This window comes from Anabrus simplex, chromosome 14 (genome assembly GCF_040414725.1).
Source record: "Anabrus simplex isolate iqAnaSimp1 chromosome 14, ASM4041472v1, whole genome shotgun sequence".
NCBI lineage: Eukaryota > Metazoa > Arthropoda > Insecta > Orthoptera > Tettigoniidae > Anabrus > Anabrus simplex.
The window spans coordinates 52774985-52795446 of NC_090278.1; the positions used below are offsets into that span (position 1 = coordinate 52774985).

General features: G+C 39.7%; 1 protein-coding gene across 1 annotated transcript in view; it reads right to left on the reverse strand.

Annotated features, from left to right (window-relative positions):
• The window catches only part of LOC137502984 (uncharacterized), a 196676-nt gene extending 177112 nt beyond the window's left edge, over positions 1-19564 (reverse strand). Inside the window, exon 1 of the mRNA XM_068230277.1 lies at positions 18978-19564. Coding sequence (XP_068086378.1) covers positions 18978-19564 — 587 coding nt within the window. The remainder of the gene's footprint in view (positions 1-18977) is intronic.
• Between the last annotated feature and the right edge of the window lie 898 nt (positions 19565-20462).

Sequence of the window (20462 nt, forward strand, 5' to 3'; positions counted from 1 at the left end):
TAAAATGAAATGAAATGAAACTAGTGCTTGAAAAAGAGGGGTATCAAATTATGTGTAAGATAAGTGAAATATTAAAAGGAGAAAATGTTGACGTGTTTTTTGAGGAGGAAGATCTCACTTGCTTCAAGTATGAACCCTTAACATCCACTGATGTGGAGAACAGTTTCTCGATGGTTCCCAACGTGCTGTCTGAAAACCGACAATCCTTTACACCTAAGAACCTGGAGATGACTATCGTGATACACTGCAAAGCCAACTCAGGTAAGGTTTCCGAATTCTAATTTCTGTAGCCTTAGTGTGGTTAAGCCAAATATATTCCAGTTGTACCGATTTCAGTTTCTTTCTTCAGAATGTTCATTGTGGGTTCGCTGAAGTTATTCTAGATAATAAATTCTAAATTCTGCAAGTGATTTTTAACGAACACAGAATTCCTTTTTTGAATTATGAGAGTCTAAACATATAGAAGTAGGCCTATTTCACTCACATTCGTATTTTTGAACTGTTTCATACCACCACAATTTTTGCAATTTAAAACTTTATATTCCTTTATTAATACGAGTTTAAGTCTGTCAAATGTCGTCGCTTTCTCGATATATGCGTAGAAAGCAACAGAAACCTGACATCATGCCGATAGATATAGTTGTCATCATGGTGATGAGACAATGACTTCGCTGACATATTAATTTTTCTTCAAAAAAGCAAAAAGGTCGTCGTCGTGAGAAGTTCATTATACTTATCTTGTGAAGTAGACAAAACAATCTACAACTGGCACCAGTTTCAGGTGTTGATACCTTCCCGTTTTCTCAATATCGCAGTGAATGTCAGACAGAATTATTTATATGAGAGATGTCCTCACGCCATATAAGCATTGCGGAGAGATTTGCAATTTTATCCAGGCTTTTGGCACGCAATCTAGTGATTGTATACCCACACCTCCCTCACCTTCTTCGGCTAACATTCTGATGGTAAAGAATTTTTCAAGCAACGAGTTTCGAACCAGATAATCACGGTGTCAGACCATATATTTCACGCCTTAACAACCACGGCCACAGACAGAGTGCTTGTTCCCGTGTTTATCGATAGAGATAATGCGTTTTCATGGCCCAGAACGGAAAGAAAGATTCATTTCTTTCACGCAAAAATAGCATTTTTCACTGAAGAGTGTGAAGATCAACACTGCATTATTCGTATAACCTATATCTGGTATCAGTCAGAAGGGAACAGAAGTCAGGATGTACTTTGCTCCAACTCATGCCGATAGATATAGCTGTGTACTTAAGGCATCAAGACGACGAGACAATAACTGCGCTGACAGAAACCAAGTTTTCTTCAAAAAAGTACAAAATTCTTCTTGGTCCTGAGATGTTCATTAAATTCTTCTTGTAAAGAAGACAGAAATCTATAACTGGTAGCAATTTCAGCTGTTCAAACCTCAATATCGCTGTGAATGACAGACAGAATAAAGCATTATATATATATATATATATATATATATATATAATTAAAATTGTGAATAAATTTCGATCTCATTTTTTCGTCCTTTTTGCCAATATTAAGTCCTCTTTTTGGATAGTTTTGGGTCTTTTTACGGATCTCTTTACGGCAATTTACAGGTCTTCAATTTCCGAGCCCTGTTTATAAGTTATGTGTATGGTATAGCAATTACTAGATGACATGTCGTCAAAATCCCGGCCAGCTTTGCAGAGCCTCCTGATCAAAGAACGGTGACTTGTCACGCATTAGTTACGGATGTACAATACAGCGTCATAATGTCATGAACTGTTGTTACATAATAAAAGGTCACTTGTGTGTGTGTGTGTGTGTGTGTGTGTGTTGAAGATCGAGAGTGAACGTGAGGTTCACAATGTTCGTGTCCACGGCCACTTAGAGAGCCTGCCAGCCATCCACCCAACAACCGGTTCCCAGACTTGGCCTCCTGAAATTGCAGCCCAGCTCCTGCTGTCCCTCTTCTTCTGGGAAGTCTTTCCAAACAGCTGCACTACACTAAACGTACACACGTTTATAACATCCTGGTCTACCCTAAGGCTGTTTCCCCATTGACTATTATATCAATTAAGAAGATTGCATGTCACAAGTGTAGGGTTTTTCTTTCCGGTGCTCTTGCGCAGTAAACTCTGTTTACTGCAATCTGTAGTACAATTTACTCGTAATTTCTTTATCAAATCTAGTCTATGTAAATAAATGACCATTCATGGAAGCTGATTAAAAAAATTCTCTCTCGAACAATTGCTCCTATACATGGAAAAGAATAGAATCATGGATATGTTTTACGGGCTTGATTCAGATCTCCACGCAATCCCATCCTGTGCTGTGTTAACCTTTTCATTCCTAAGTAACCGTTACATCGTACGTCCGTTTTATTCTGCTTGTTGCAGTCGCTTAATTGCGGCCAGTATCCAGTATTCGGGAGATAGTAGGTTCGAACCCCACTGTCGGCAGCCCTGAAAATGCTTTTCCGTGGTTTCCCATTTTCACACCAGGCAAAAACGGGGGCTGTACCCTAATTAAGGCCACGGCCGCTTCCTTCCCACTCTTAGCCCTTTCCTGTCCCATTTTCGCCGTAAGACCTATCTGTGTCGGTGCGACGTAAAACAACTAGCAAAAAAAAAAGTAATCTGCTTGTCATATTCTTACCGCGTACACTTTCCTCAAAAATCCACAGTTCTTCAGGCAAGCAACTCAATCCTGAAGAAATCCTAGGGATATGAGCTACAAATTTTAGGTAAATATAATATAATAAAGTATGAGAATATATTCTTTATTGATTCCTAAAAATTGCAATTCTTTTCTTAATCATCGTTATCCGGTCGATTAGATTAGCAGTTTGTCTTTTTCTACCACTACAAGCGCTAATGTGAGGCAATGCATTGTTTCACTAAAGCACCACTACGAGCGCTAATGTGATGCAATGCATTGTTTCACTTAAGCACCACTACGAATGCTAATGTGAGTCAATGCAGAGTCAAATCAATCAATCAATCAATCAATCAATCAATCAATCAATCAATCAATCAATCAATCAATCAATCAATCAATCAATCAATCAATCAATCAATCAATCAATCAATCAATCAATCAATCAATCACTACTGGTCTGCATTTAGGGCAGTCGCCCAGGTGGCAGATTCCCTACGGTATCTGTTGTTTTCCTAGACTTTTCTTAAATGATTGCAAAGAAAATGGAAAATTATTGAACATCTCCCTTGGTAAGTTAATCCAATCCCTAACTCCCCTTCCTATAAATGAATATTTGCCCCAATTTGTCCTCTTGAATTCCAACTCTATCTTCATATTGTGATCTTTCCTACTTTTAAAGACACCACTCAAACTTATTGGTCTACTGATGTCCTTCCACGCCATCTCTCCACTGACAGCTCGGAACATACCACTTAATCGAGCAGCTCTTCTCCTTTCTCCCAAGTCTTCCCAACCCAAACTTTGCAACATTTTTGTAACGCTACTCTTTTGTCGGAAATCACCCAGAAAAAATTGAGTTGCTTTTCTTTGGATTTTTTCCAGTTCCTGAATCAAATGATCCTGGTGAGGGTCCCATACACTGGAACCATACTCTAGTTGGGGTCTTACCAGATACTTATACGCCCTCTCCTTTACATCCTTACTACAACCGATAAATACCCTCATAACCACGTGCAGAGATCTGTACCCTTTATTAACAATCATATTTATGTGATTACCCCAATGAAGGTCTTTTCTTATATTAACACCTAGGTACTTCAATGATCCCCAAATGAACACTCACCCCATCAACGCAATAATTAAAACTGAGAGGACTTTTCCTATTTGTGAAACTCACAACCTGACTTTTAACCCCGTTTATCATCATACCATTGCCCACCGTCCATCTCACAACACTATTGAGGTCATTTTGCAGTTGCTCACAATCTTGTAACTTACTTATTACTCTGTACAGAATAACATCATCTGCAAACAGCCTTATCTCTGATTCCACTTCTTTACACATATCATTGATATATATAAGAAAACAGAAAGGTCCAATAATATTGCCTTGAGGAATTCCCCTCTTAATTATTACCGGGTCACATAAAGCTTCGCCTACTCTAATTGTCTGAGTTATATTTTCTAGAAATATAGCCACCCATTCAGTCACTCTTTTTTCTAGTCCAATAGCACTCATTTTTGCCAGTAGTCTTCCACGATCTACCCTGTCAAATGCCTTAGATAGGTCAATCGCAATGCAGTCCATTTGGTCTCCTGTATCCAGGATATCTGCTATATCTTGCTGAAATCCTACAAGCTGAGTTTCAGTGGAATAACCTTTCCTAAACCCAAACTGTCTTCTGTCAAACCAGTTATTAATTTCGCAAACATGTCTAATATAAACAGAAAGAATGCTTTCCCACAGCTTACATGCAATGCACGTCAAACTGACTGGCCAGCAATTTTCAGCTTTATGTCTATTACCCTTTCCTGTATACACAGGGGCTACTATAGCAACTCTCCATTCATTTGGTATAGCTGCTTCAACCAAACAAAAATCAAATAAGTATTTCACATATGGTACTATATCTCAACCCATTGCCTTTAGTACATCCCCAAAAATCTTATCAATCCCAGCTGCTTTTCTAGTTTTCAACTTTTGTATCTTACTGTAAATGTCATTGTTATCATAGGTAAATTTTAATACTTCTTTAGTATTACTCATCTCCCCTATCTGGACCTTATCCTTGTAACCAACAATCTTAACATACTGCTGACTGAATACTTCTGTCTTTTGAAGATCCTCGCATACACACTCCGCTTGTTCATTAATGATTCCTGGAATGTCCTTCTTTGGACCTGTTTCTGCCTTTAAGTACCTACACATACCCTTTCATTTTTCACTAAAATTTGTATGACCACCAATTATGCTTGCCATCATGTTATCCTTAGCTGACTTCTTTGCTAGATTCAATTTCCTAGTAAGTTCCTTCAATCTCTCCTTACTTCCACAACCATTTCTAACTCTATTCCGTTCCAACCCGCACCTCCTTCTTAGTCTCTTTACTTCTCTGTTATAATATAGTGGATCTTTACCATTCCTTACCACCTTTACAGGTGCAAACCTATTTTCACATTCCTCAACAATTGTTTTAAGTCCATCCCAGAGTCTGTTTACATTTTTATTTACCATTTTCCAGCGATCATAGTTACTTTTTAAAAACTCCCTCATGCCTGTTTTATCAGGCATATGGTACTGCCTAATAGTCCTAATTTTAATACCTTTCTTTCTTTCACATTTTTTTAAACTATGACAAAAACAGCTTCGTGATCACTGATACCATCTATTACTTCGGTTGCTCTATAGAGCTCATCTGGTTTTACCAGCACCACATCCAGAATTATTCTTACCTCTAGTTGGTTCCATCACTTTCTGAATCAGCTGCCCTTCCCATATTAACTTATTTGCCATTTGTTGTTCATGCTTCCTGTCGTTTGCATTACCTTCCCAATTGACATTTGGGAAATTGAGATCACCTGCTATTATCACATTCCTTTCTATATCATTTCCAACATAGCTGATTAGAGTTTCACTTAAGCCCTTATAACTACATTCGGTGTGGATGTTTTTCAAAAAGAATCAGTAAACGCATTAGGGAACTGAACCAAGAAACACATTACAGAAAGAATTATGTAAATAAGTTAATTTGGTTAGGATTTGAATAAAAAAGAAAACGAGTAAAGAAATGAGCGATTTTAGGCTGTTTCTCCGGAACTGCATTTCGAGCGGAAGTGAGTTTCGAAATCTGTTTTCTTAGAGCTATCCAAGAGTCACAATTTCAAACTCTTTCGGCACAATTGAGGAAATTGCTGAATTTTACATATTTCATGGTACGGGGACACCTGCTTTGTCCGGTAAGAAACTGAAACCAACTGAACAAATCCTGGGTGTCTTAACAGGTGTCCTATAATTCCATCTCTTCTTCTCGTCAAATTTAGTAAAAGATCTTTCTTCTCTCATCAATTTGATTCAGAAACCCCTCATCTGTGATTCGATCTTCTGTAACCCACATTTCAAAAGGGGTTATTATCTTTCATTCTGAGCTAGTTGTCGTCCGTATTTCAGTTCTATACAATGCCACAATCCAGTCTTGAGAAACATCTTTCTAATCCCTATATCAATGTTCGAAGTGAGCAAATTTCTTTCCGTAAGAAAGGTCTTCCTTGCTTGTACTAGCCTGCATTTTATGCCCTCCTTACTTCTGCCATCATTAGTTATTTTACATCCCAAGTAACAATATTCATCTACTCCGATTAAGACTTAATTTCCTAATCTAATATTTCAGGCATCACTTGACTTCGTTCGACTGGACTCCATAACTTTTGTGTTGGACTTATTTATTTTCATCTTGGACTCCCTCCCCACGACTCTGTCCGTACCATTCAGCAATTTCTTCAGATATTCTGCAGACTCAGATAAAATAACAATATCATTGGAAAATCTAAGAGTTCGTGGTCATGTTGTCGTTTCCATGTACTAGACTCAAGAGTTTTCTTAGAATTTTTCTTTATTTGACTCAAAGTTTCTCCAGAAGACCTTTACCTTGCATTGTAAGGAACATTCCTAGGATTGTGATATCTTTCCAAATTCCTTTACCACTTGTTCTATATAAGCATTGAAAAGGACGGGGAGTCGCAAACTATAGCCTTTCCCCACTCCTTATTGGATTGCTGCTGTATTTTCAAATCCCTCGATTGTTATCACTGCAGACTGACTTTTATAAAGATTCCAAATAATTCTTCCTTCTCGGTATCTGATCTCGATCACCTTCAGAATCTACATTATCGATGGCCTTTTCTAGATTTACGAACGCCATGTAGGGGCGGGCTTGTCCTTTTTAATTCGATTCTCTAAGATAAGAAGTAGTCAGGATTGTTTCACGTGTTCCATACGCGTAAAAAAATGAGAAAAACTCGTAATGTTCCGGACAAAACCGTACATCTGACAACCCTAACTATCGATCCGCGCGGACCTAGTAGCACTGAAATGAAAATCCACAGTCTGTTTCCAGTTGTGCGACCGGATCAGGGATGGAATGAATGAAGCCCCATCTAGCGGCAAGGATAGGAATTGTGCCGGCTGCCGAAGCCTGTCGCACTCATCTGTGGAAAATGATTGATGACTGACAGATGAAATGAAATGAAATGATATTGGAGTGTGTTTCTGGAATGAAAGGTGACAGGGAAAACCGGAGTACTCGGAGAAAATCCTGTCCCACCTCCTCTTTGACCGGAAATTGAACAAGGGAACCCAGCGGTGAGAGACTGGCGCGCTGCCGCCTGAGCCACGGAGGCTCTACCTGGTAGCACTACTTAGGTACGGCATATTTATTTTTTCAGGAAATATCTCGCCGATGGACTTCCGGAGAAAGTTCAAATACTTTTTACTGTATTTTAATGCCGTAATGTTTTGTAATAGGAAATAACTGGGCGTTACGATGCATGAAAATTAATTCTAACATCTGATCATCACGAGGTGACAGTTCAAAGCGGGAGAGAGATCTCTCTTCGAACTCGTGAAATTTCAAATCAAGAATTATACAGGATATAACTTCAATAGTTTATGCACATTAATGTAAAGTTGTATGTCAATTTCATTCGCTTACATGTACCGTGAAAACCGAGAAGTAAGCCTACTTCTGTATCTTATCAAGTTCCACGCAAACGTAACTTAAATCAGGGTCTTTGGTTTTCTTTCCCAGAAAGTAAGTAAAGATCTTGCTTGTCAATCTCAATGGGTTCATTCGCACTGTGTGGCCATAAAATACAATTCTTTTATTCCTCATCACGTCAGTTATTTGTTTTCGACGTGGGTGTAGAATTCGTTGTTATGTCGTCATTTCCATTTACTACACTCAAGATTTGTCTTAGAATTTTTCTTTCTTTGACTCAGAGATTCTTCAGAAGACCTTTCCTTTGCATTGTTTGTTATTGGCTTTACGTCGCAACGACACAGTAGGTCATATGGCAACGATGGGACAGGAAAGGGCTAAGACTGGGAAGGAAGCGGCCGTGGCCTTAATTAAGATACAGCCCCAGCATTTTCCTGGTGTGAAAATGGGAAACCACGGAAAACCATCTTCAGGGCTGTCGACAGTGGGGTTCGAACCCACTATCTCTCGAATACTGGATACTGGCCGCACTTAAGCGACTGCAGCTATCGAGCTCGGTCCTTTGCATTGTAAGGCACTCTGCAGCGTGTAAGACTTCCACTTGGATGACTGTGCAATAATATCAAGCCTGGAATTGAGGGATATTGATTTTGTTATTGTAGATACCTTTGGTTATCTGATATGCTGTTCCAATTGATTTATTTATTTATTTATTTATTTATTTATTTATTTATTTATTTATTTATTTATTTATTTATTTTATAATCATCATGATCGAACAAGCCCATTAGGACTACGCAAAGTACTTAGAATCGTGGTTTTGCCTTGTTTTGTGTCCATATCTCTCAGTTTATTTTACAGTGGGCATCATTTCTGTCTTCAGACCAGGTTGTTCCAGTCTTCTTCTTTGGTCTTTCCTCTTGGTCAACTTGCCATTTGTGAATTTGAGATCTGAAGATTACCCTGTTTTGGACATTTGATGGTGTAATTCCTGCCTTTTTCAAATCGGTTTTCATTTCGCCAATCCACTTCATTTTGTCTGTTTTCATAGAATTCGACTATTTTTTTTTTGTCTGTCTGGGTGCATTCTTTTAATATGCCCATCGAACCGTAACCTGCGTTTTCTAATGCCACTGTGAATATTATTGTTTAATGTTTGATTTCCTGTTTACATTTGAGTCTGTGTTGTCCATCTGCGAGTCCATTTTAAAAAAATTATTTGGCGTTCCTTATTCTCAATTTTCAATGTCTGCTTTCCTGTTCAAAATTAGGGTTTCTGATCCATAAAGACATTCCTGTTTGATGACTGTATTCTAATATCTTAGTTTCATGTACTTGGATGTACATTTGTTGTTGTAAATTCTCGTAGGTTGGGATCTAATTTCGTTGGCTTTTGTTTCGAGTGCATTCTCCTGAATTGCTTCACCAAGATATTTAAATTATGATATGTGTTTAATTTTGTCTGCGTGAGTTTTGGTACATGTTTGTTGCAGGTCAAGTATTCCGTATTTTCAAAAGATATCTGGAGTTCGACTTTTTCTGCAGTTTATTTCAGGTGTTCAATCTGATTTTGGGCTGTTGAAATGTCTTGAGTTACGGTTGGTAGGTCGTCTGCAAATGCTAGGCAATCTACTGGTAGTTTTCCTCAGTCTAATGTGAACGGTTGGTGAATTTTGAAGACTAATTTCTGTTTGCGCTATTCTTTTATCACTTTTTCAAAGACGTAGTTAAAGAGGAAAGAGTTATTATTATTATTCTACCTCATTCAACGAAATGGTCCTATTTATACTCAACATGCGAAGTCGCTGGAATATTACACAATCCCTTAAAACTTTAAATTACATTTGAACAAATTCAGCTATTTTTAGTCAAATCAAGACATACAAATGATATTATAACGTTTTAGTCAATATATTGTTCCACTAAACTTCAGTGTGTTAAGAGAAGAAAATTCAATCACTATAAGCGTTGCGTAAAACAGAAAAGCGTTCAGTTCACCAGAAAGCGAAACTTAGCTAGTCCAAGGTTGCCTCAGAGCGAAACATATCTTGTTGGCGTGTAAGTGGTGGCAATTACGTCAAGTACAGTGGCAGAAAGAACAGCCATTTAGGAAAGAATCCACAGGGCATTGGCATGGAACTTGGCATCGACAGAGAAACTTAAAACATATCTTTGAGTTTTTAAAGGTCATTGCATTGTGGAGAAAAATCAACAGACCAAGCTAGGGTCGCACAGCTGTGAGCTTGCATTCGGGAGATAGTGGATTTGAACCCCAATGTCGGCAGCCTGAAGATGGTTCTCCGTGGTTTCCCATTTTCAAACCAGGAAAATTATGGGGCTGTACCTTAATTAAGGCCATGGCCGCTTCTTTTCAACTCCTAGCCCTTTCCTAACCCGTGGTCGCCAAAAGATATATCTGTGTCAGTGCGACAAATTCTATGAAATTCTAAATTCTATGAGAACAGGAGTAGAGCCAAATCAGACGAAATCAGAACCGATCTGAAACAGGCAGGAATTACACCAGAAGACGTCCAAAACAAGGTAATCTTCAGATCCAAAATTCACAACTGGCAAATGGACCAAGAGGAGAGACCATAGAAGACTGGAACAATCTGCTCTGAAGACAGCCCACAGTAAAAGAATATTAAAGAAATACGGGCACAAGGGAAAGCAAATGCATGCGTGTAAGTACTTTGTGTAGTCCTAATGGGCTTAATTGTAAATATTTAAGTTAATACTCGTAATAATAATAATAATAATAATAATAATAATAATAATAATAATAATAATAATAATTACAGTTTTGCCAGAAATTTTAGGGACATACTGCCATTTTAACACAGGTGACCCACTCGCTAAATTATTAGGTTAACTAACAATGTTTTAAACTGTTAATTAACAATGGGAAACGAGTAGGTATTTGTTTCGCCCAAACAAGGCATTTCTGTGACGATGGTTAACCGTTCCACGCAATCGAAAATAAATGATTTTTTTTGTAATAAAATTCAAAATTCCTGAATAACTAACTGTGAGGCAGTTTTGATTTATTGCTGGATTGTTTTCAACTTATTATATTTTAAACTGGCAAGGTTGAAATATGCTTTGAAAAAAATTACTTCGCAAACGGCCAAGCATTTTCAGGTTCATTTTCTAGACAAGGGTGGAGGAAATCACAGTATGTATATTTCATTTGATATAACATTTGAACAGAAGCATCTAGTGCGCCGCGGTTGGCACAGCAGTGTTCCTTGGGATTCACTCGGTAAACGAGATAAGTTTTGCATGTGTTTGGCGCTTCCATTCAAAAGTTATTTCAATCAACGTATACCATGATTCCCCGCCTTTGTCTAGGAAAAAAAAAACCTCAGAAAATGCTTGGCCGTTTGGTAATTTAAAATATAATACGTCAGACACAATCCAGAAATAAATAAAAAATTGTACCACAGTTATTCAGTTATTTTACAATTGATTGTCAAAAAAGTCAACAATTTTGTTTGTTTAAAAGATACAACATTTTCTAGATGGAATAATCATCGTCGTAAAAACGCCTAGTTTGGGCCAAACAAATACTCGCTTCACATCGTGAATTAACAGTTAAGAGCATTCTTATTTAACCTATGTTCAAATTAGTGTGCGTCCCTAAACTTTCTGGCAAAACTGTACTTGTATCTATTACCCCAACATTAGTCCACCCCGCGGTGTCGGGGTAGCGTGCTACCTCTCACCCGAAGGCCCCGGGTTCGATTCCCGTCCAGGTGAGGAATTTTTACCTGGTCCTGAGGGTTGTTGGTTCGAGGTCCACTCAGCCTACGTGATTACAACTGAGGAGCTATTGTCGGTGAGATAGAACGGCCGAGAGGATTCGTCGCGCTAACCATATGTCATCTCGTAACCTGCAGGCCTTCGGGAGAGCAACAGTCGGTTGGTAGGCCAAGTCCCGTCAGGGCTGGAGTGCCATGGAGTTTATTTGTTCGTTTCTCCGTCAGCAACTTGAAACACTTAAGAAACGAGCTTTCCACATACGAATGTTCACATAGCCCTGAGGTTCACTCAGCCTATTCCACAAATGAGTACCACGTTAATTCCTGGGGGTAAAGGCGACCGGGCGTAGAGATTACCCCTCCAAATGTCTTCACTATGAGTTTGTACGGAGATTGCACTGCTTTTCTTCACCCCATAAAACTTGGGCGTTTTCTGAACAGTTTTCCGTTTGAAAAATAGGCCTTTCCTGGACACGGTGAAATAAAGTTATATCACCGCACATGTGCGACAAAATAACTTTACAGCCCTACTGTATTACATCACTGCCATCACAATGTACCTACATCATGAAGTTAGTGACTATTTCCTTCAAAAGGTAAGATAACACACTGCAAAACGATTTTTTATTGCAATAACATAATAGTACATTATGCAACATGCCTATAATGGCAATCATTAAGACACGAGTATGTTTACAAAACGAGCGAAGCGAGTTTAATAATTTCCATACGAGTTGCAACAAGACTCTTTATGCTCGACAATAATTATAACTCCATTTTTTTAAATATTCATAAATTTCTGTCGAGATGTCGCTTGATAGTTGAATTTACTGAAAAAAGCGCAGAGCGCATGCGCTGGCCTATTGATTTTCCGTGAGTGCATCAGAGACCTTGACAATGTCGTATGTTTTCAAAGCTTTGATAGAAGGTTATCATATCTAATTAGTCAAACAATTGTATCATAATGAATATCTGAACTCTGATTGGCGGAGAACCTGTATCATAATGAAACTTGAACTATAATGAACCTCATTAACATTCAGTTATCTGACATATAATATTTATATTTCGGCATCGTCGAGCATAAAGGAACATTTTTCAACAACTTAATTGTGTTTTGTACATAACTTTAAGCTGATAATATTTTCAAGAGTTCTCTGTATTTAAGAAAAAAAAAATGAACAGTTCGATGTAATACGTGATATTTCCTCACAGACTTCTCCATATGCTTAAAAGAAATGCGAATTATAATCAATAATATCGAAGAACGCATTCTTGCTATAAGAACGTACACCCAGAAATGTCAACAATATTCTACTATCACCACTTCACAAAACCTGTGAGGCTGCCAGGAATGACAAAGAATATTACAAAAAATAAATTGTATTACTGTGGTAACGGATTTTAAAAAAAATTCGAACGTAGGGAAATATTCAGACAATGCAGGTGAAGCAAAAAACTATGCGGAAGGAGCGTACTGGTGGTGGGTTCAGATGAATATGGCCCCTTTGGAATCGATATTCTCCAGATGATTATTTCGTCTGTTACGTGGAAACGTCTCGTGGTGCTGATTAATTTCTTGGGATTGGAACCCCTTGCACCCAGCGTAGTTCCAAATGATTTCTATTTCTATTAAATTTCTTTTCCTCCAGGTATTAGGTTGGCATTTACTTCCTTTCAAGGCCAAAAAGCTCTGGGTTCAACAGCTAATACTTCCTCTGTTTGACTACTGTGACATGTGCGGCAGACTAAGTGGTGCCCTCTCTAATAGACTTTAGAGAGCTCAGAATGCTTTCGTCCGCTTTATAATGAACATTCCAAAATATCATCCTATAACTCCTGCATTTCATGAGCTAAATTGGCTTAAACTAAACCAGCTATCTCTCGTTGCTTTCTTCTCCAGAAAATAATATATAGGCAGACACCCTCTTCTTTCCAGTTGCTCCCAACCATTCATAAATTCCCAACAAGAGCTGCAGCTAACCTAACCCTCAAAATAACAAATCACAGATCGAACCTCTATAATCGTTCTTTTGTTGTCAGTACAATTCGAACGTGGAATTCGTTGCACAATGACCTAAGGGACATCCTATCTGAACTGGTACTTCTTGGCCGCATCAAGCTGAGTGTAAATACATGTATTCTGTTTCCCTATTTTGTTATTTCACTCCGTGTGTCATTAAATTTTACTAAAATTTGTTTTTATTAATGCTTTAGGACAATTTTCTTTATTCTGGGTTATTTTATATACGTGTTTTTCTTTCCATTAATGTATGTTTATAACTATGTGTATTATGTATTTGTAATACACGTGAAAAGGTATGTACATTACAGGACATGGTTTGGCAGAACAGCAGGCTTCATTGACTGAGTCAGGCCATGTAAATAAAAGCATCATAATATGGAACGGTATGGGCGTAAACCGTTTTCTTTTCCACGTCTATTTCATTGGGTTGTTCCCGGTAGTTACAAAACCTTACTTATTTTTTGTCTCTTTGCACAAAATTATCTTCGTTATGAAACTTGTGCGGCGTGAACATGTTTGCACCCGTATAAAGTATGCTAAAAAAAAGTCCACTTTTCTGACGAGTTGCGTGTATAACTACGATGTCCCTTCAATTGTTATAGATTTGAAGAGGTACTTGGTGCTGGAATTGCATCCTGTTGGAGCTATTTAACGTGTGTTAATCCCGTTGCCTTGCCTCTTACGAACAACGTAGGGAGACTGGACGGCAAGAAATACTCCTTTAAACCAGAGGATCCAATCTATATGTCCTTTTTAACAATCATGGGATCCTCAATGCCTTATTCCTACGTGCAGGATCCAAAACGCTCTACAGAAGGGGTTCCTCATGGGCTGATGTTGGGTCCTCTCCTGTTGAAGATGTAAAGGAGAGATGTGCTGGGTGCTGGAGAGGACAGCGGGGAGGTCATAGACTCGCGGGCTCTCACGGCCGACTGGTACGAGAGAGACAGAGAAAGAGAGAGAGAGAGATGTTCATTTCCCGCAGGCAGCAGCACGACGAAGAAGCGAGTCGGCACAAAATCGTGCCGGGAGAAACCCAACAACAAAATGTTACAACGAAGATCGGCAAAGAAGAAGCAACCAATCGTCTTTCTCTTTCATAACAGCACTGCTCTTTCATGAAGTAGGGGTGTTACCTCGCTCTCTGAGCGATGGCCTTAATAACTACCGAACAGGCAGTAATGAGGAACAAGTTGTAACTTATTGAGGGCAATATACAGTCGCCTTGGCAAGTTCTCTAGCTCCCTCTGTGGACTGGTGGTAGTGTCAGTCTCCAGATCAGAAGATTGCGGGTTCAAACCCGGGAGAGGCAGTCGGATTTTTGAACGGAGGATAAAAGTCATTCGACTCTGCATTCATGTTTTTCTTTTGTGTTACCTGTAAAACACTCAAAGGTGAGGGTTCCGCAAGGGATGAAGTTAGGTTCCGTTGAAGATTCAAAGGAGTGATGTGTTGCGTACTGCAGACGACAGCAGGGAAGTTATAAACTCAGCCACAAATTGGCTGAGGAGAGATTTGGTTCCTCTGCCATCTAGTAGAGCAACAGAAGGTCGAAATTTAGGCACAGTCCGCCTAAATGGCGTCCCGTTTAAATATCTGCAACACGGTAGTTGAGGATTTTTCTTCTTCTTCTTTTCCTTCATCTTCTTCTTCCGCCTGATTAATCCCAATTATGTGCAGTCGCTGATGAGAATATGAGTTCTCCACGTTGCTTTATCCTGAACCATGTCCTCCACAAGTCTCCGCTGTCCATCCATCGCCTTCTGGGTCATCCTCGACTCCTTTTCCCTGGAGAAAGCAGTTCAGTCATCTTAATCCCCACATAATCTTGATCTCTTCTCTGAACGTAGCCACGTCACCTGAACCCAGCTTAACTGACTTTTTCAGAAACGTGCACCACATTTAAGGGAGTTATTAAGCCAAAATTGTCCAAAAACCGAAACTCAGGATTTTGCCCAATCACCCTATTTCTTGAGGAACACAGAAATATATATTTTTTCGTTTGCTGCCATGTTTACATTTTCTGCTGAGGCATTTAAACATCCCTTCGAAAGTCCACTCCCACTTTCTCGATTAATACCCTCGGAATTTAAATCTATTTCACATTTCCGCCTTTGAATTTCTGCCAATTCAAGCAGTCTGATATTCTCTTTTAGTTAAATATTTCAGTCGGCTACAAGCTGCAATCTTGAATGGATATCACCTTAGATTTCTTACTTTATTATTTATTTATTTATTCACGAAGCAGAAGGCACAGCTACACTGAGCGCATTTCACTTGTACTGTCAGGCTGATTAATGTAAACTTTCATAATAATAAAAAAATATAACACGATCAAACACAGCCTACTAATAACCACTGTCCAAATCCAAAACCAGGAGAACGTCCATGTTCATAGCAAAGTCGTCGTGGGTCAAGATGGCGGTATAACCACTTCACATGAAGCTCTTGTCCCTTATTAATAGTGTTAAAGAGAGTTGTGAGGCGGATTAGAAAAGATCGTTGAAGTATTGAGTGCTGAGTGTGGGGAATGTGGAGAAGTTTTTTGACTCTGATGGAGCGGAAAGGAACGCGGAGAGCGAAGAGTGAAACAAGATGTTCCGAGCGGTAACGCCCATTTAAGATTCCATGGAGGAAACTCAGGTCAGCTACCTGTCGTCTAACGTGCAGTGGTGACACATTTATTACCCTTAATACCTGCTGAGTAGACAGATTTCTGAGCTTCGGGTTTCTGTTCCTTACAATTGCAGCAAGGAAGGACACTGTTCTTTTTAACGGATTAATATTGGAGGGGGCAAGCTGTTGTCCAAATCGGAGAGTTCAAAAGAGGTTGAATGATTGGGAGGAAGAAACGGCGAAGAGCATTGGGATCGGAAATTTCTGTGAAATGGTAGAGAAGGCATAGTAATTTCATGACCATGGTTGTATATGTTTGTATGTGGTTAGAATTGTAATTTCGTATCGAATATTACACGTAAGTCACGCTGTTGCTTAACCACGGCGATGGGCATGGTAAGTAGGTGATATGATGTCGGTAGAGGAGATTTACGGAGGGTTATGCTGATAAGGCTGAATATTTTTTTATTGTTTTTGGATTTGGGGGATACGTTTTCAAGTACGGCACCAGTTTGAGAGGACGTTAAGTGAGGAATGTAAAAGAGATGCATCTGCTTGATTTCTGATCTCCCTAAATATCTTGGAGTCGTCAGCAAAAAGTAGAGTATTAGGGTATTTGCTACTACTAGCCAAACTTTCTCCGGTAAAATTTTAAACTGAGATAATACCCATTATTCGAGAAATGAAATGGCGCATGGCTTTTAGTGCCGGGAGTGTCCGAGGACAAGTTCGGCTCGCCAGATGTACGTAGGTCTTTTGAGTTGACACCCATAGGCGACCTGCACATCGTGGTGAGGATGAAATTATGACGAAGACGACACATACACCTAGCCCCCGTGCCAGCGGAATTAGCCAATTACGGTTAACATTCCTGACCCGGCCGGGAATCGAATTCGGAACCCATGTGACCAAAGACCAGCACGCTAGCCATGTAGCCGGGCATTATCCGAGATAATTTTGTTGATGAATACAAATTTAACTGATATATCGTTTTTTTAAGCTTTAAACCAAGATAAAAGCGTTCATGAATGCAAGCCTTCGTAAAACACCGTTTCTAACTTCTTACGTTGATGAGATTTCAATTTCAAACCATCCTACTTTTCCCACTTGAAGGTCTTGACACAGCTGCCGTAACACTTCTCGCGGCTGGCTCGGCACCAGTTCGCACCAGCTCTCCTCCTCCTTCTCAGTTCCAATAACCCCATAAGCCACCTGCCATCGGACTGACTTTCTTCTTCTTGTTACCCATCAGCACGACTACTCCTCAGAGTGCCGTATGCATAGAAATGGTTGAATTATCGGCAAATTTAAATGCAACCGAATTTCTCGAGTGAACACAGCTTCATTCACACGCTTGCTGATACAGACACGAGTCTGTAACAATGAAACAGCAGCTTCCAAGTGAATCTGATTTGAGTTTCATTCCGGGCACATCCACTGTGCAATCAGATTAGTGAAAGGAGTTTAGAGCAATTTATTGTAAATTTAAAATAGTTTCCTCCACACACAATTATAAACTTCCCTTCAAGAGATCTACCATTTTTTTGTTATTTGCTTTACATCACACCGACACAGATAGATCTTATGGCGACGATGGGATGGGAAAGGCCTAGGAATGGAAAGGAAGCGGCCGTGACCTTAATTGAGGTACAGCCCCAGCATTTGCCTGGTGTGAAAATAGGAAACCACGGAAATCCATCTTCAGGGCTGCCGACACTGGGGTTCGAACCCACTATCTCCCGATTACTGAATACTGGCCGCACTTAAGCGACAGCAGCTATCGAGCTCGGTAAGAGATATATTTCAACACGCGCTGAGATGTCAAAATCTGGGATACTGAGGACGACATTCAACTACCGATTTACGAAGGAATAATAATACTAATAATAATATAATTGTTAGCAAATCTCGAATAAAGGTGATCGAAAAGCAAGAAAGAAAATTCCTCAGGAAAATCTTAGGACCAAAATGCGAAAATGAAATTAGGATGTAAAAGAAATCTCATGAAATCAAGTTACAGAAAAAAATCACAGAAACAATCAGGAAACGGTGTTTACAAATGGATAATAACAGGCTCACAAAGAAAAGTTTTAAAATTAACCTTATCAACGAAAAATCACAATAATTGGCTAAAAGAAATCAGGGAAGACCTAAATGAAATTGGTATTAATGAAGAAACCATTCGAGATAGAATTTCAGAACCTAATTAACAAACACAATTTTTTCTGTAAAGCTCACCCGACTAAATACAGGATGGACTGAACAACGTAAAAAGGAACACAGCGATGATAATAATAATAATAATAGTAATAATAATAATAATAATAAAAATAATAATAATCGAGGGAGTAGCTGCACGATTTGAGTTGCGTAGCTGTCAGCTTGCATTCGGGAGATAGTGGGTTCGAACCCCACTGTCGGCAGCCCTGAAGGTGGTCTTCTCTTTTTTCCCATTTTCACACGAGACAAATGCTGGGGCTGTACCTTAATTAGGGCCACGGCCGCTTCCTTCCCACGCCTAGCCCTTTGCTGTCCCATCGTTGCCATAAGACCTATCTGAGTCGGTGTGACGTAAAACAGAGTGTAAAAATAAATAGACGTTCTTAACTGCCACGAGTCTGAATGACAAAATGTCAAGTCTAACATTGCAGCGTAAAGCGTATTCTTTCTTCTCGTTGATCAAGAAGTAAATGAGGTCTAATTATTAATAGTTTGCCACGATCTGAATAGAATATTTACATCAAAGGGAAAACAATATACATTTTATGTTCAACAATAAATTGTCGTGTGCATTTTGAAAATTGTATGATGGTGAGAAAGATCACAATTACCCATTGCTGTAACATACCATCACTTACTTAGTCCTAGAACAAGACCTGATATTAAAGCCCAGGAAGACAGAGGAATGGCATGCACACTTACCTCATGTACTTTCTATGCTCATTAACCGGAACAAAATACTCGTCGTAAGAATCGTTGTAGCTGCTACTCAAATCCACCTCGTCACTCTCTTTCTTGATGGGGATCCCATTGACGCCGTTAGTGACTTCCTGCTTCTCCCCGGTGTACGGTTTCATGTTGACCAACTCCAGGTTCACCGCTTCTGCTACCTCCTTGTCCTTCTTCGTCTTCTTCCTTTCGATACTGCCGTTGTTCAGTTTCACTTCTGTCAACATCGAGGTGTCCACAGCATTGTTCAAGTAAGGTCCATTGTTCGTGATTCCATTTCCAGGAGCCATGTGGACATAAATACTGCCGTTATTGTCAGTATTCTGCGGTTCATCTTCTTGAAAACCAGGATTATCGATACCTGCTCTGCTGTCGATCTTCTGATCCTCGTGATTATTGATCATCATGACAATGCTGCTTCTCTTCATATGGGAATCATTGTCGTGCACTGGTTCTGGAGTCTGCTGCAGTGATCTCCTCTGAGATTTTGGGGAATCCCCGGTGGGTTCCGGAGTTCTTGGGAGTGATCTCGAAGGAGAAGACCTGTGGGAGTCTGACATTGGTGCTGGTATTTGGACGGGTTCCGGCGTTTTCTGTATTGCCCTTTGCCGGGATCGGGGACTCTTATCGGGTTCGATAGGACCATGAGGTGGAGGACTAGGAATTGGACGCGGCGACTCTGCTGGCGGTGGGTGGACGTCCTCGGTCACTGAGGCTGTGCTGCCTCCACTGGAGGAGCTGAGGTGTTCGTCACTGGTCTCCAGTTTGACGGCTGGAGGTTGACAGGTGGATCAAGAAAACTACTATATAGTCTTCTTTGTTGATAAGGTCGAAAATGTTATGTTGAAGACAGCATCAGTGTGAGGCTGTGAGGTCTTCTTAGCTCGTACAAATGAAATCTGAAATCAGATGAAGAGAAACACGTAATTAGAACGGTGTTTAATCAACATTTGGACAAAGAATGCACTAAAACAATTTCATTTAACAATAAAATAAAAATCTCAGTCTGGTGAATACAAGTGGTGTCCAATTATCCAACACCCTGAGCGTTTTCAGCCCCCCCCCCCCTCCCCGGCCGATCAACTCCTTGGAACTGAAACTGAAGGTCTGCATCAGAACTACTTTCTTCTTAGGAACTGTCCCTCTCGCACCGATTATGAGACTCTTTACTTCTACGTCGTTCAGCCTGTATTTATTCTTATAATACGCCACTGAAGGCACGTAGATAGATTTCTTTTCTCTGTCTACTTCGTCTTATTGGTCGGAGTGCGTTTCAAATCTTACTGTGGGGTCTAATAGGCCTACATATCCTTTTTTCCCTTTAATGGCGATCATATCTACCCTCTCGTGCTGCCATTTACTCCGCTGCCATGGACTTCCTTATGCACTTGAAATCCTTTCTCACGGAGCGTCTGTGCTATGGACGACCTAATGCTGCCATGTCTGGTGTTTTGAAGA